The sequence below is a fragment of the Doryrhamphus excisus genome, linkage group LG13, assembly GCF_037039965.1.
Source record: "Doryrhamphus excisus strain RoL-2023G ecotype Guam linkage group LG13, RoL_Dexc_Guam_v1.1, whole genome shotgun sequence".
NCBI classification, from domain to species: domain Eukaryota; kingdom Metazoa; phylum Chordata; class Actinopteri; order Syngnathiformes; family Syngnathidae; genus Doryrhamphus; species Doryrhamphus excisus.
Genome location: NC_136369.1, coordinates 17,464,287 through 17,481,347, shown reverse-complemented (window position 1 = coordinate 17,481,347; position 17,061 = coordinate 17,464,287). Strand labels below are relative to the sequence as shown.

Below are 17,061 nucleotides of genomic sequence, written 5' to 3'. Positions count from 1 at the left end.
CTTGTGAGTGCAAAATCTCACAGACTTCTAACTCGGGCTGTGACTTTCATGTGTGAATATGAAGTCGTGGTGGTGGGGGTGGGGGGGGGGTATAGGTTCACACTTGTGACATGCTCTTTTTGATTCTGGAGTGTCAAGAAAAATTAGGGAAAATGTTGAAAAGGCAAGATGTGCTTACAGTGGAATTAGAATTCACTAAAGTAGGCACACAATTGCGTAATACGGGGGTTCCCAAACTGAGTATTGGGACCAAAATGAGTCATGAGATAGTAGTGTAAGGGTACATCATATTCATGGTTGACTATACTGTATACAGTTTTTAAAAAATGATGATTCACGCTACCCAAAGGCTGGGCTGCACTCTATTGTGCACTCTATTTTAGTGGGCGGTTACACCTCCTTTCCCTAACTTCACGTGTACCACTTTGAAACTCTGCATGCCACTATATCATATAATAAATATACTATGTACCGTTACACTTAGTTGTGGGTTAATTTTCAGAACCAATTTCACAGTAAAATCTGTTTTACTGATCATCAAGCAGGCACACAATTTATCAGTCAACACTTGGGAAATCCTGCAGTTATGTACAGTATATAGTACCATATAAATATTCAAGGATAATAAAACACAATCAAAAACATTGTAGCATCATTATCTAAAATATGCACTCACCAGCCACAACATTAGGTACACCTGCACACAATGATACTGGAGCTGCAGTATACCAAAATATACAATATATTTAGTGTACCAAAATAGACATGGGAAGCATCATCAATTATTTGGTCATTTAGAATTTGGTGGAATTTGTTTGTTAATCGTGTCTTGAAGCAAGAGGCGAAATTGAGTGCATTGAGTTTTTGGAAATATTTAGTTATAATATTGAGTTATTGGAAATATAAGCATTGATTGTATGGTATAATTAAATCAATTTAAAGGCAATTGAAATAAAAATAAATCAATAATTAAATAAATACATAAATAATAAATACATAAATATAATTTTGTTAATTTATTAAATTGAATATAATGAAATATATTTAGATATGGAATATGATTTCAATGCCTTGTTATTTATTTCATGTTTAAATATTTTATTACACAACCAATTCACATTTTAGAGTCATTCAATTGTCTTTCACTTAATGGCACTGAAGCACACGTCACTTGTTGGTGATTTTTCAGCTTCATAACTGTGCCATCATTAAAAACATGTTCCTAATATGATGCAGTGCAGTTTTACCCCATTGCAGTCATGTTTTTCACCAAATAAGTCATACCGTTCTTGTATCGGGATCTCTTTTGGGCCACGTAGACCAAATGTTGTGTCCAGTGAGTGTCTTATACAAATACAAAAAGTACATTCCTGGTGGCAAACAAGTGAAGTCAAATCTTAAAATGACACATATTTATTTGTTTGTTTTATTTTTTTTCAAGCTCACCGTCTCCTCCCCCGCCGGGCTGAGACTTACAGCGTGAGAGTAGGCGCCATAGGCCCCAAACTGGATGGTCATGGGACTGAAGATGCCGAGCTGACCCGCCATCTGGTGCATCCTACGAAGAGTCCTCTCCTTGTCCGTGTCTGCGAATTTGACCACCAGGCTGGACGAGGCCCCCTATAGGTAAGCGAGAGAAATTTCAGTAGTGTTCCTCACCTTCTTTACTACGCTGTTGACACTTGCAAAAAACAAAATTTTTGTTGTAAAAAAAACCCAAGGATGCGGCTAATTTGTAATCACGTTCTAAGCTCGTGACTTCAGAACAGCTATTTTATTGTTTGCAGTTTAAATAAAACCACCAACTGGTTCCGAAAGGCTGGACTACTGCTTGATGAAGAGGACAGCACAAGCTCAAGAGCTACTTTGCAAAACTGACACCAAGAGTGACAACGAAAGAGAAAGGGACAAAGTGTGACGAAGGAACTGTGAGGCTCTTCAGGTCCAGCAAGGACGATGAAGAAAAGTTTCTGGTAAGCTACTGTTTAACTAGCCGTATTACATTGATCTAAGTTAATATTTTTGTGTACTAAATATTTATGTGGCCACTCGATTTTGTGTGTGCTTGCAAGACCGTATGAAAACCCGGGCAAAATTTTCGATAAAAAAACGAATCAAACTGGGGCATCTGGAAACCATTAGAATCTATACAGCTTTTTTTGTGTGTCTGATAACGCAAAATCGTGTATAGGTTCATGTAAATATATCAAGGGCAGGAATCACATTTTTCAAAAAGCGCTTCATTTTGACACAAAGATGGAGTCAAAGTTTGGCAAAGGAATCATTGAGTTTGAGTACATACGTATCAGTGCTATTTACTATTATTATTATTATTATACTTTCAGGTTTAGTCTAATAGTGTCTCAAGACCTTCTTGACACACACTCACATAGCACAACCAAAGCTGTGTACCAGGTACATATGACTGATGGAAAAATACTGGAAGAGGCAGAAACACAATACATTGTTAAGCACAAGCTTAACTTTCACTTTTTAGAGGGGTGCTGCAACTGCTGTTCGTACGTTTCGACTGTTGACTTTCATTTTGGGCTCTTCATACAATCTTCCTTGTCGATGTAGAGTGTTTTAATACATTCTAAAAGCCTTTATGGTTGATAACAATGCAGTCCAAAGAACCATGGAGAAACTCTAAAGCGAAGCAGTTGGTATGTAGGAATTTGAATTGAACATCTGGCGAGTTAGGTGTTACATTTTTGGGCACATCTCCCAAAAAAATGGATAAAAACGCATTAAATATGATTTTTAATATGACATATAGATATTCCTAAAAACAATGACTAAACCCCTAATGAGCAAGCACTTTGGTGACGGAGACAAAGAAAAAAGGAAGAAACCCTGAACTGGAAAAAGAACTTCTTTGAAACAAGTCCAATTGAGACAATGATATGACTTCCAAAGTTTTGACATGGATCAAATAAAGCAGTGGAACCGAATACGGACCCGTCATGAGCGCAGTTATTCAGCTGTCAGCATTAAATAGACGACAGTGATTGATGTGCACTTTTGCCAACTTTCCAACTCGAGGACGGAATTGTGATCTTAACCAGATCCCATAGGAGTTCCAGTCGCCCTGGAGGTGAAGCTTGCGGGTAATTAAATCTGACCATTCGGCATATGAAGGGCAAAGTATCGACTAATGGCTTCTCCTTATGGCAGATACAGTTCCGTATTGATGTCGGCGCTCTCCGAGTTTGCATCCAATTAAGTCATTTGAGAGACAGAGATTAGAGTCGGTTCTTCGTGTGACATCCAGACGTCATGCGAGAGGGCGGAGGAGGTTGTCTCTTTGTGTGACAGAGCACCAAGACCTGGCTCCTGTTTAATTAAAAGCAATGTATGCTGGGAACGGGAGGACACAGGACGCCAAAGGAGGGAGCTTGGGTATTATTAGCAAGAGCATAAAAGCAAAGACGAGATCAGGGAGTTGGATTCTGTCCTTTGGTTTTCCTTTGTTTCTTGGGAGTGAAGTGCGAAGGGGTACAAAGTGACCAGTGTTGCAGTCCAACTGTTTGTCACGTGTGAATGAGCAGAAATTGAGTATGAGAACTGGTTTCATCCCAACGAGAAGCAAGGAAGACTCAGAAGTCTTTGACACAGCCTTCCCAAAGTATTTACTTTACCCAGCCAATCACAGGGCACATATAGACAAACAACCATTCACACTCACATTCATACCTATGGACAATTTGGAGTCGCCAATTAACCTAGCATGTTTTTGGAATGTGGGAGGAAACCGGAGTACCCGGAGAAAACCCACGCATGCACGGGGAGAACATGCAAACTCCACACAGAGATGGTCTCCTAGCTGTGAGGTCTGAGCGCGAACCACTCGACCGCCGTGCAGCCCCCAAAAAAAAAACGCTTCAGCTGAGTGTAAAACTTGTCATGCACAAGGCGGCACTAGACAGTTAATACTGTATGATCAACCGCATTGCGCATTTGAAGATGAAGAAACAAACTTTTGTCTATTGAATCGGACTGGACTGTCAGACGAATGGTGTGTCGGTCATGAACGAACGGGTCAAAAGAACTAGTTCTTTTTTGTGAAGAAAATGAATGAGGTCACCGGCCCTAAAATACCCGTTCAGTCTGTTCAGTTTTTTTTTTTTGATTGACTGGAGAGTCAGTTCACCGTTCCTTTTGCAGGGCGGTACTATCTGCGTGCTTGCCTGTCTTATGCTATCGTCGCACCTTGTTCTGTGGGTGGGTGGGGTTAGCTGACTGAAAGACAGAGACCGAGTGATTGACACTCGTCGGCCGTTCAGTCATGACACGGACTGGGCGGACTCGGTCCATGCACAGGGGGAAATTACAGTCTAACAACCAATTGACCGAAATGACCGAAATGACCGAATTGAACAGATCTTTTAACTGAATGAACCGGAATGATCCGGTTCATTGAAATGAACGGTTTTGCCCACAACTAAGTCAGACTACAGTTGTCCTATGTAGTTATTGAGTATGAACTGATGATCCGCAGATGAGAGGTGTCTTCTCAGATTCAATGCCCTGAGAATACAATGACCTGAATGAATGAGAATATTCCCAGCCATGAGGCCGTAGAATGCAGGGAAGACCTCCAGGGAACGGTTCATTGAACATGCGATCCTGTCTGATGAAACCAATCCTGCACCTTAGGCCAGAAGACATCAGTCTGGTTCTGCCATTTCAATTAGTTTAATCAATACCCTGACATGGTACTGTTTTTTTTTGTTTTTTATGGCCTGTTCTAATTTGATTCCACCACTTTATGACCTTTTTTTTTCTTCCCAACTTCGGTGGTCATTCAAATGCGCCAGGCAGTCAGATTTAATGAACAAACATTTGACTGTCTGCGTCGTCGCCAATAAAACCGCAGTCAGCAACGCCTGGCATTTAGCTCATCTCGCTCATCTTTAGCTCACCTCGCAATGAATGAGTTGTGACAATTGGAACGGTCCAAGCCCCCGAGGCTGCCTCTACTGCGTTGTTCTGTCCAGCCCAAATCTCACCCTCGAGTGTGAGAATTCTGCCTGGATGCCGGGTTCAAGCGCGATCCGTCTCACGGATAGACAGTTTCCATTAACAATGAAATAAATAAAAAATGCACGAGCAAGATGTGTCCCGGAAATGAAGGAATGGGCGGCGGCCGACGAGGGAAAAAAAAAAAAAAAAAAAGAAATGCGCCTCTGCTTTCACTGAATACAGAAAATCCCAAGCTGACAAACAAACAGAATAATAACCTCCAGCAGCACGAGCCCTCATACCTGGAGAGAAAATAAATTTGCGGAATTTGATAAGGGCCAACGGGGAGCCGTCACTTTTGACAGGTACAACGAAGGAATTTGCCACGGGTTCAAAAACTAATCTAATTTCTTAAACAACACACTTGACTTGTGAAAATCTCCCATATTGGATTGTATATAGGCCAGGGAAACGTGGCAATGGAACAATACACAGCGGTAATTGAGGGATTAGAACTCAACTACGCCGGTAGAATGGCATTAAGCTTTATCACTGCGGTCCTGTGACTCAATTGTGTGTAAAATATGTGTAACAGGTAAACAGACATGCATTTTTCCAGCATCTTGAACAACTTTATGTAATATTATAGCAGGAACCTCTCAGGAGGGGAAATAAGCTCTCTAATTAGGAATAATAACAAAGTTTATCTCCCTGTGGAGAAAAATACTTTTAAAGGATAAGTGAAAGTTTGAATGTATTTGTTGACATATTAAAACTCTCTGAGCCTTAATGGAGAATGTGTAATAAATTAATTGAATGTATGATAGAGAGTTGTTTGGTAAATGGATGAAACCCCACCCCCCACCCTCTTCGTCTTCCCTTCCCAGTGGGCCTTCGTGCTGCACGGCTGGTAAACCACTCGGGAAGGTTGTCGCTCATTAGCAGTGCGTGTCGCTGTCTCGGTTTGGCCTTTCTGTAGCCCCCCAAAGACGGATGCAGCTGCCAGGCAAATCCCAATAAAGCCCAGAACCACAGAAGAAGAGGAGAACTGTCATGCAGAGTTTTTGACAAAATGACAAGACGGGTCATTTGCGTGTGATTTCCATTACAATATGACATATTCTCCAAACCTGCTGCTGAAAAACCTGACAAGGGTGTCAAAATTTTTTTTTTTGCTGTATTCAATCATCCATCCATCCATTTTCTATGCCGCTTACCCTCACTAGGGTCACTGGTATGCTGGAGCCTATCCCAGCAGTCTTTGGGTGAGGTACCCCTTGGACTAGTTGCAGGCTGATTATGTGAATGCCGAGAGTCCTTGACTTTTTTTTTCTTATTCCGCCACATTCCGAACAAAAGATGATGGTATTCTAGCGCATATTTAGTCAATAAAAGTACATATTTCACCACTTTTTTGGGGGGGCATTTTAGGCAAAGCTGAACTTCTCTTGCAGTCTTAGAGCAATCACCACTGGTTTGTATTCAATGGGAAGTACAGCCTCTGTTGTTGTAGAAGTTAAAGACATAATACATTGGAGACGGCGTTCTGTGATTGTGTTGCGTTACTCAATGTCCAGGTTTACGTGCAAAGCAATAAGACTCCTTATTAAACATCTGCCGTATGGACCATATTTTTCAGTTTTTGCCTGTTATAACAATATGACCTCCCGACATCAGATTTCCTACTCGTGCGGTTGTGCTTTTCTTGTCTTCTCCATCTTTTATAGCAACTGTAACCGGCGTATAGATAGACATATAACATAGCTTCCAGCTGCCGTATGGGTTGAAAAGGGTTGCCAAAATGCTCTCATGGGACGGTTTCCTCAATTGACAAAGATGTATACAATTGGGAGTCGGGGGACGGGGAGGGGGGGCAGAGGTACTGCCATCTGTCTTGGCTTCAGGGCTGATCCCCTTCTTTTCCTTCAGTGTAGAAATAAGTTTGGGGCTGCAGTTTCTTGTTGATTGTATTGCATTGCTCTCTAATTCATTCCCAGTACGTCTACTGGCATAGAAAAGAGGGCGGGGTGATCAATGGCTGAAATGGTAATGGTAATGGTTTTATTTCATTTGAACATGCATCAGATTACAATTGAGTGCATTACATAATCAGTTCACAGTTCCACAAATCCGAAAGGAGTAGGAAGAAGCAAAGCTTATTAAATCCGACCCCTCCATCTGGTACTTTTACAATCAGTAACTGTTACATTTGTTCACTTCCTGCTTTCCATAATACAGTTTAAGGTTTTTTTTGTGTTTTTTTTCATTTTTTGAATTTTTAATTTTGTAATTTTTTGTCCCGTACCGAAGTACAAGGTGATCAATGGCTGAAATGGTAATGGTAATGGTTTTATTTCATTTGAACATGCATCAGATTACAATTGAGTGCATCCCATGATCAGTTCACAGTTCCACAAATCCGAAAGGAGTAGGAAGAAGCAAAGCTTATTAAATCCTACCCCTCCAATCTGGTACTTTTACAATCGGTAACTGTTACATTTGTTCACTTCCTGCTTTCCATAATACAGTTTAAGGTTTTTTTTTGTTTTTTGAATTTTGAATTTTGTAATTTTTTGTCCTGTACCGAAGTACAAAGTGATCAATGGCTGAAATGGTAAAGGTTTTATTTCATTTGAACATTCATCAGATTACAATTGAGCGCATTACATAATCAGTTCACAGTTCCACATGTCCGAAAGGAGTAGGAAGAAGCAAAGCTTATTAAATCCGACCACTCCATCTGGTACTTTTACAATCGGTAACTGTTACATTTGTTCACTTCCTGCTTTCCGTAATACATTTTAAGGTTTTTTTTTTAGTTTTTTTTTGTTTTTTTTTATTTTGAATTTTGTCATTTTTGTCCCGTACCAAAGTACAAGGTGATATGACCATACAATGACATTATGTGTCCATATAGTGAATATAGTGAGCATACTGAAATGCTATGGCTTTTTGCCAAAATGCTCTCATGGAATGGTTACCTCAAGAGCCGGGGTACATGGTTGTATATATTTGTACTTCCTGTTTTGCTGTTTGATTGGCGCTGGTTTGGTATTTCCACCCGTGCTAGCTATATTAGCCCATAAATAGTAATCGGTGCTGCAAAAATTCCCAAATCCCCGTGTATTATGTATGTCAGCTGGTACACTCCCCACCGAGATACCACAAACACCTCGCGTGTGGCATTTGATGAACTACACCATGCCATGACAATGCTCTCTGGCTTGGTCTTATCTCTCATTAATCCAGAAGTAGACTATTACACACACCTGTACGCTCTTGTCTCTGCCAACGCCGCTGAGCTCCACGGGGGCCCCTGTCAGCCGCGCCGTGACAGGCAACATGACAACTTCTGCAATTTGCTCACCGCCTTCCTGCCTGCCTGCCTAGCCTTGGCGCTGCGATTTGAAGCTCTGCTACATGCGCCACTTCAGGGGGGACTCAACATGATCGCCTTTTGAGTTAATTCCAGAAGATATCTTCACTCTGAGGTAAACATCAATGAAGGCTTTGACCTGATCTATCGGCTTATTTTCGGCCATTGTGCTTTGGTGCCAGCTTTATTTATATTTTGTATGTGCATGCCAGGTAACACAGATGCGACGGGGAGAACATTAAAGGGGGGGGGGGGCTCTTTGTTCAAGGTTCTTGCAGACCTCACAGCTGGCAGCAGCACCCGCGATCCTGTCTCCTGTTAGTTAGTTAGTTGTTGACAGCATGTGGCAGCGATATTATCCAAATTAACCGCATCCACCCTACAGTTGGTTACTAATAGCCACCTTGCATATTAAGCAGAGAGGAATTTGGATTGGGGAGATAGGATAGCAGGTGCATGGATAGAGTGGGATATTTAGTTAATATAGAGCATTAGTGAACTTTTTGATAGATGCTGTTGATCAGCCCAAGGTCTGTTTGGGGCTCCATTTGTTGCCTTGGACAGCTCCTCTGCAGCAGAGCTCAGGCGGCTCAGTGGCCCAACAGAATGCAACCATTGCCAAGACTCTCAATGATCGACAAAGTTGGACCAATGTTGTTTATCTATTCAGTTATTCATGCTGAATAGCCTATGCGGGGTCACAGAATGGCTTGTGTCTCTCCCAGCAGAGCCTTCAAAAACTTCCAAAGATGTTTTTAAACATCCTGACCGCTCGCTCCCAAGGACGTATTCATACAGTATGTCTTTACATTTTTTTTAGGGTTTTGGGTAAAAAAAGGTGACGATGCAACTCCACAATAGAATGTTTGGTGCAGTTAGTATAAGCCAGAAAAATGGCCAGAATGCGGTAGGTGCGATTTTAGGTAAAAAAAAGAGGTGATGATACAACTCCACAATAAAAGACAACATGTTTGGTGCAGTTAGTATAAGCCAGAAAATTTGCCAGAATGTGGTGGACGTGATTTTAGGTAAAAAGAGGTGATGATGCTACTCCACAATAAAAGAGAACATGTGTGGTGCAGTTAGTGTAAGCCAGAAAAATTGCCAGAAGGTGGTAGACGTGATTTTAGGTAAAAAAGAGATGATGATGCAAATCCACAATAGAGGAGAACATGTTTGGTGCAGTTAGTATAAGCCAGAAAAATTGCTAGAATGTGGTAGAAGTGATTTTAGGTAAAAAAAAATAAATAAAAAGAGAGAATATGATGCAACTCCACAATAGAAGAGACCATGTGTGGTGCAGTTAGTATAAGCCAGATAAATGGCCAGAATCTGGTAGATGCAATTTTAGGTAAAAAGAGGATATGATGCAATTCCACAATAGAAGAGAACATGTTTGGTGCCGTTAGTATAAGCCATAAAAATTGCCAGAATGTGGTAGACGTGATTTTAGGTTTTAAAAAAAAGAGGTGATGATGCCACTCCACAATAGAAGAGAACATGTTTGGTGCAGTTAGTATAAGCCAGAAAATTTTCCAGAAGGTGGTAGACGTGATTTTAGGTGTAGAAGAGGTGACAATGCAACGCCACAATAGAAGAGAACTTGTTTGGTGCCGTTAGTATGAGCCAGAAAAAATGCCAGAATGTGGTAGATGTGATTTTAGGTAAAAAAAAAAAAAAAAAAAAGAGAATATGATGCAACTCCACAATAGCAGAGAACATGTTTGGTGCAGTTAGTATAAGCCAGAAAAAAATCCAGAATGTGGTAGACGTAATTTTAGGTAAAAAGAGGATATGATGAAACTCCACAATAGAAGACAACATGTTTGGTGCAGTTATAAGCCAGAAAAATTGCCAGAATGTGGTAGATGTGATTTTAGGTAAAAAATAAAAAATAAAAAAAAAAGAGAATATGATGCAACTCCACAATAGTAGAGAACATGTTTGGTGCAGTTAGTATAAGCCAGAAAAAAATCCAGAATGTGGTAGACGTGATTTTAGGTAAAAAGAGGATATGATGAAACTCCACAATAGAAGAAAACATGTTTGGTGCAGTTAGTATTAGCCAGAAAAATTGCCAGAATGTGGTTGACGTGATTTTAGGTAAAAAGAGGATATGATGAAACTCCACAATAGAAGACAACATGTTTGGTGCAGTTATAAGCCAGAAAAATTGCCAGAATGTGGTAGACGTGATTTTATAAGCACTCGGCCTGCAACTTTATATAACCCCTACCTTATATACAGTACATTAAAATTGTTGACATTATTTTTTATTTTCTTAAGAAAGGCTTAAAAGTTTGATCTGCATAACACTGTGCACAAAGTTAAATGGACTTATTTCCCCTCCTTCGCTGTACTGCAGTGTAATGCAAAAAAATGGGGCTGCATCAAAAAGAAGTGTAAATCACATCTGGTTTCATGGCTGCCAGGAAACATCCGTAAATATTTATCGCGGCACATCAGTGAAGTGTGTGAAGAGTGAGTGTGTCTGCCAGAGATTGTGTATGTATGTGTGTGTGTCCTGCAGTGCATCATCCTTTTTTTTCTTCTTTTTTTTGGTACTTTCACGGCCTTGTTCGTGCAAGTCAGAGGCATATCCGATTCATAATTAACTGCAGAGAGCTTCCGGTTTATGTGGCCCCATTTTCAAGTTCCCAAATAAACACCAGGCGGAGTTTGCTGTATATTAAACAACACACCCTCTACCACCCACTTCTCCACTGTTCTGACTTGACTTGCTGCTAAACTCCACCAAGACAACCTTACGTGTGCGTGCCCTTGCTGTGTAATAATAATAATAATAATGTAAAATCTTTGCAGGTCGGCTGATAAATGACACATGTCCTACAATGTTATGACGGACTAATAGCCTCATAATAAGGAGCCTAAAATATCAAAAAGCAGTTACGCCAAGCGCCTTGTTAAGCTGACCTTGTTTTGGAGATCAATCTTAACCCCGCAGAGTGCTTGTCAACATTATTGACGTACTTGTTAACCCCCCCCCCTCCTCCTCCTCCTCATCATGTCACCACATTGAAACCTCCCGTGATATGTTTTAAATATTTAATATGCGCTCCCTGACAGCTGCTAAACTGGACCCATAATTCAGCTACGATGGTCCTTTTGAAAGCAGTCTCCCCATCGATGCTGCGACTTTTACCTTTTCCTGTGTTATATTGCAGTCAATATAAGCAGTCAATGATGACGCTACTGTATCTATCATCATTGATTTTTTTTTTTACATTTTTAACAAGTAATGGATTGGTCCCAAGGGTTGGTCTGCCTGTCTTTGAACATCTCAATCTTATACCCATCGCCCTTATTTTTGCTTCTTATTCCACCACATATATTTAATCTCATATTTCACATTATCTTGCAAACTGTATTCGTATATAACTCTGGGTAAAATTGTTAATTTGTTAATACTTGGGTTGATTATATAGTTTATTTTTGTATAGTGTATTTTGTACTGCTTAACTGATTCTGTTCTCTTGCTGCTCTGCAATGCAAATTTCCCCACTGAGGGACACATAAAGGCATATCTTATCTTATCTTACATTTTTGTAAACTACTATAATTCCTCCCATATTTCTCAACCGATTCAAAATAATGCAGTGTCAAAATATTCACCTAATTTAAGACACATTGTCTGGCTATCACAGGGGTGTCCAAAGTGTGGCCAACTGCCTTTTTTAATTGTCTAAAAATATCATCTAACAAGACAATGGTACAAAAACCAGCAAAAACAAAGACAAATAGCAGTAATTTTATAAGGATAAAGTCAAAATACGAAGGGAAAGTTGTATTTTTACCATAATATTAACTCATTTGCTACCAGAGATGTATTTACACATTTTTTTTTGTAATATTTTTTTTAAATTTGTAAATAGTTCATGGTGTTCATGAAAATAATAAAAAATAATATAATAGCATAGCAATATTATTACAAACAAAATAAATTAAGGTTGCAATTTTTGGATAAATACGTTGGAAAAGAGTTATAGAAAAAGTTATAATAGAATATGAAATATTTAGTATATTTAAAAACAATGGACAAATTAAATGGTGGTAGTTTGGTCGACTTCCAACCCGATGGTTGCTTTTTCGAACCTCCGCCCTCGGGTATATTATGATATATTTACACTTCAAATTTCCCTGGTTTTATTCGCTAACCCATTCTATGGTTCTCAAACGCTTCAAACCATTCTAACATCAACATTTTTTCAGCTTGTTCATCAGGACTTTTTTTCCCTTTTTCCATAATACTATATTTTCTGTTGCATATTTCTCATTGGACTGCACGGTGGATAAGTGGTTAGCGCACAGGCCTCAGAGCTAGGAGACCTGAGTTTGATTCCACACCTGGGCATCTCCCCCATTTCCTCCCACATTCCAAAAACATGCTAGGTTAATTGGCGACTCCAAATTGTCCATAGGTATGAATGTGAGTGTGAATGGTTGTTTGACTATATGTGCCCTGTGATTGGCTGGCGACCGGTCCAGGGCGAAAACAGCTGGGATTGGCTCCAGCACCCCCCGCGACCCTCGTGAGGACAAGCGGTAGAAAATAAATGAATGAATATTTCCCATTGAAAACGAATGAACAATTCCAACGTTGCATGCAGTTTCTGTACACAGTTGCATGGATCAGGTCATAAAGTGGTTTTATCCCAACCTCATGGTTGCTGGTTCCATCCCAGTCTACATTTCTGTTAAACTTCAGCATTTTGTTTGTCGAATCTTAATACAATAAAGGGATTTTATATTTTTCAACCAGCTTCTCATGTTCTGAAAAAGCCTATTCAAGATGAGATTTATCGTTTTTTTTCCAGGGTCACAGACATAAAACGGTGTTGCCCAAGTCGTCCCACTAATATTCCGCCTTCAAGGGTAGTTTCAACAGCTGGGACCCAATCCCGTGTAAATGATAAACGCCTGGATGACAGGAGAGGGTGTGAAGTTTCGCACCCGACACTCACTTCTTTCCACTACTGTTGTGTTGAAAGCGATTGTCGCGATCCGACAACTATGGCAGTTTCCACGCTCGGAAAACTCGCTGTGTAAAATCCTACACGGTTGTGACCTTTACTGGGTTCTGTAGGAAAAGCAAAGGTGACATTTTGCTGACGTGGCTACTTTTGTTCTCGGTTTACATTCACTCGTGATGCTTATTTTCTTTATTTTGTAGTAGTTGGACAACACAATTATTAAGGAGGAGAGCGCAATTTGAGGATATATGGCAATCCAATCAACACTTTTCTACGTGCTTGAACACGACCTGCATAACTGTTCTCCAAAATGACTCTCCAATGTAAAGCCCCTCATTTCACACTAATTTACATTTTCAGGAGGAGGTTAAGAGAGCCATTTAACTTATGACAGAACCCTCGTTCCCTGCTGTGGAGAACACTCTCTCAATCTTTTTGTAATAAGAGAATACTTCACCATACTGTCTCACACAATGTTTTCTCTTGCTATTCCCACCCACATGCACCACTGCATCATCTTATTTTTTTCACTTTCAGATAAAAAAAAAGCCCTCGCCACAAATTAGTAGGAAATTAGCTGGAATGTGTGTGTTTGTTTTTTTAATAATGACATAATAACTACATTGGAAAGTGCTACACTGCAAAAAAATATCTCAGTAACATTTACTTACAAAAACGCTCAATAACTTTTTCCATGTAGACGACCTGAGTGAATATTAGAAGGATAATTTTCATTTAAACTGTCTCAAGTAAGCTAATGATTTAAAAAAATGAACACATTTTAAGTAACATTTATTATTGTATTTTTTTAACCTCATAAATGTTCACTTAAAAATTTGTAGTTATTTTTACTTACTATCAACCTAGTGGCGTAGGTTGTTTATAACCAAGTCTAATCTTGTGTAGATACTGTGCCGCTAGCAAGTAACTCAGTCGTTAGCAATCACTTGATCTGGAGCTCTTGAGGAGATCCTCAAACCACCAGAAATCACATGGGGCCATTACTTAATAAACCAGTTTGACTCATGGTGTCATTTTACAAAGAGCACTAAAATCATCACACAGCAAATTAACACTCAAAAATAAATAAAAATAAAAATAAAAATAAAAATAAAAATAAAAATAAAAATAAAAATAAAAATAAAAATAAAAATAAAAATAAAAATAAATAAATAAAGGCTACAAGACAAGACAAGTACCAAATATGAGTTTAAAATAACAATAAAATAACAAAAATTTTTACCAGAATGCATTAGTCCCAGCAGAGCAGGCCATTGGCCAACGGCGGCCATGAGTGCCACCAGTGCCCGTGATGTCGCCATATGAACTTTGTAGTAGATTTAACTTGGTTTTCTCAAAATGTGATCTACTGATCGTACTTAAGAACATGTTACTGAAGTATCATCATTCAAATGTAAAGTACATAACAAAAATAATATCCAACGTTTACTACCTCATAGTAAGTAAACACATTAGTATGACAAATATGATTATATATATATTTTTTTAATGAGCTCATTTTATATTTCAAGAGATTACTTTGTATCGGCTTTTAAAACAAACATATTTTTTTAACTGGAAATTGACAGTCTCAGCCTGTTATTTACATGAATTATATAAGAACCGCATCACATTAGCCTCTCCGTCGTTCTTTGACCGCTATTTGAACTGTTACGCGTAAACAACATCCTAATACAGACATTTGCTGCACAACGTCTCCCGAGGACGCCTCCAAGGATGTGTGCTGCGTGCACGGCCGTCGTATCGTATCTTCTGTAGACTCAGAATGGAAAACAGGATACGTTTGCTGAGGAGGTACTTTTCAATAGTCGGGGAAAGAGACGGATAGTGCAAATAAATGTGGGGAAAAAGAGCAATAGGGCCTTACACTGTAAGGAGGCTGATGCTGACTCTGGGAATCTTTTGTGACTGATAACAGAGGAAAAATGTCTGAGACTTGGGATTGTTTGTGTAGTTGAAGTCGATGGCAGCGACAGTGTAGATCAGTCAACACATCCCTGGGACTGGAAAACAGTATTTGCTTTTGATATATTTTGTACGTTGATTGGATGTATTTGTGTCTTTACTTTTGTGACATTACATGGCAAATGTACACAAATCCATCCGCATAATTTTGACGAGTTGCAGAAAATTGTGCATTTCAAAGATCTTACCACAGCAGCAGTTTTATCAGAAATGAGCAACACAGAAAAAGTTTTTCTGTGACAAATAGACAAAATTGTTTTTTTTACATTTGCACTTGCTGTATTGTTGTGTTAGATACAGTATTATTATCACATTGGTAGATTAAGCTAGCAATAGCTTCTAATAGAATGCCTCTTTGATGCACTCACATAGCACAATCAGAGTTGCGCAACACTTATTGTTGTGTTAGATACAGTATTATTATCACATTGATAGATTAAGCTAACAATAGTGTCTAATAGAATGCCTTCTTGATGCACTCACATAGCACAATCAGAGTTGTGCAACACTCACGTAGCACAATCAGAATTGCGCAATAACCGATGGAAAAATACTGGGAGACACACAATAGATCCATTGTTGACCATGGTGTCCATCAAAGATCTTAGCACAGCAGCAGTTTTATCAGAAATGGGCAACACATAAAAAGTTTGTTTTTTTCATATTTGCACTTGCTGTATTGTTGTGTTAGATACAGTATTATTATCACATTGATATATTAAGCTAACGATAGCTTCTAATAGAATGCCTTCTTGACGCACTCACATAGCACAATCAGAGTTGTGCAACACTCACATAGCACAATCAGAATTGCGCAATGACCGATGGAAAAATACTGGGAGACACACAATAGATCCATTGTTGACCATGGTGTCCATCAAAGATCTTAGCACAGCAGCAGTTTTATCAGAAATTGGCAACATATAAAAAGTTTGTTCTTTTCATATTTGCACTTGCTGTATTGTTGTGTCAGATACACTATAATTATGACATTGATATATTAAGCTAGCAATAGCTTCTAATAGAATGCCTTCCTGACACACTCACATAGCACAATCAGAGTTGTGCAACACTCACATAGCACAATCAGAATTGCGCAATAACCGTTGGAAAAGTGAAAGACACACAATAGATCCATTGTTCTCACACACACATGCTTAGCGTCTCTCACAAATATAACTTTCATATTCTAGAGGGGCACGGCGACCTCTGTATAGATTTTCATTGATGATCTACAGCCCTATAACCACATATAGTGTTTTTATTTTTTTATTACCATGACCATATCCCAGAAGAAGAGGGCTATGTTGTCCAGAGTGGCAACGACTTGGACCAGCGCAGACAATTAGGACATTTAGCAAGTTAGCAATGGTATTAGAGGTAATTCAGTTGTTCATGTGCTGAGGGCGTGTATTACTTACAGGCATGGTCTGTCCACCGTGCAAGCTGTTGATAGCAGCCTGTGCTTCTGCGTGGCTGGAGAATTTGACGAAGGCACAGCCTGCAAACACACACAAAGAGAGACAAACATCAGGCAGATGGCCTCGGATTTGTCAAAAAAAAAGAAAATCAGCAGTTATTGTCTTCACGTTATCTGATCTATAAATATATTCTGGTCACTTGTGTGTGTTCAGCTCATCACTGAAGGCATTAAGCGGCATGGAACATCCCGTCCCTCGCCCGGCAGCGCTAATTCCACCCCCTTCACATCGTAGCATGAAGCCATTTGCTACACAGCCTTGT

The 17,061-nt window shown here is 39.4% G+C and overlaps 1 protein-coding gene and 1 long non-coding RNA gene across 11 annotated transcripts in view; one reads left to right on the top strand and one right to left on the bottom strand.

Moving 5' to 3' along the window:
• The window catches only part of celf6 (CUGBP Elav-like family member 6), a 196,122-nt gene that overhangs the window by 21,655 nt on the left and 157,406 nt on the right, over positions 1-17,061 (bottom strand). For 6 of the 10 annotated variants that reach the window (XR_013629670.1, XR_013629671.1, XM_058089008.2 and 3 more), the window contains 2 exons: positions 16,740-16,819; positions 1,447-1,620 (listed from right to left, as the gene is read on the bottom strand). Coding sequence is in view for 8 of the 10 variants with exons in the window: in XM_058089008.2 (XP_057944991.1) it covers positions 1,447-1,620; positions 16,740-16,819 (254 nt within the window). In the remaining 2 variants the exon portion in view is untranslated. The remainder of the gene's footprint in view (positions 1-1,446; positions 1,621-16,739; positions 16,820-17,061) is intronic. The other 4 variants (XM_078795696.1, XM_058089012.2, XM_058089010.2 and 1 more) reach the window with 1 other exon arrangement.
• LOC131139402 (uncharacterized) overlaps positions 1,441-17,061 on the top strand; it is a 76,706-nt gene continuing 61,085 nt past the window's right edge. Inside the window, exons 1-2 of the long non-coding RNA XR_013629672.1 lie at positions 1,441-1,626; positions 1,788-1,973. This is a non-coding gene — a long non-coding RNA (uncharacterized LOC131139402). The remainder of the gene's footprint in view (positions 1,627-1,787; positions 1,974-17,061) is intronic.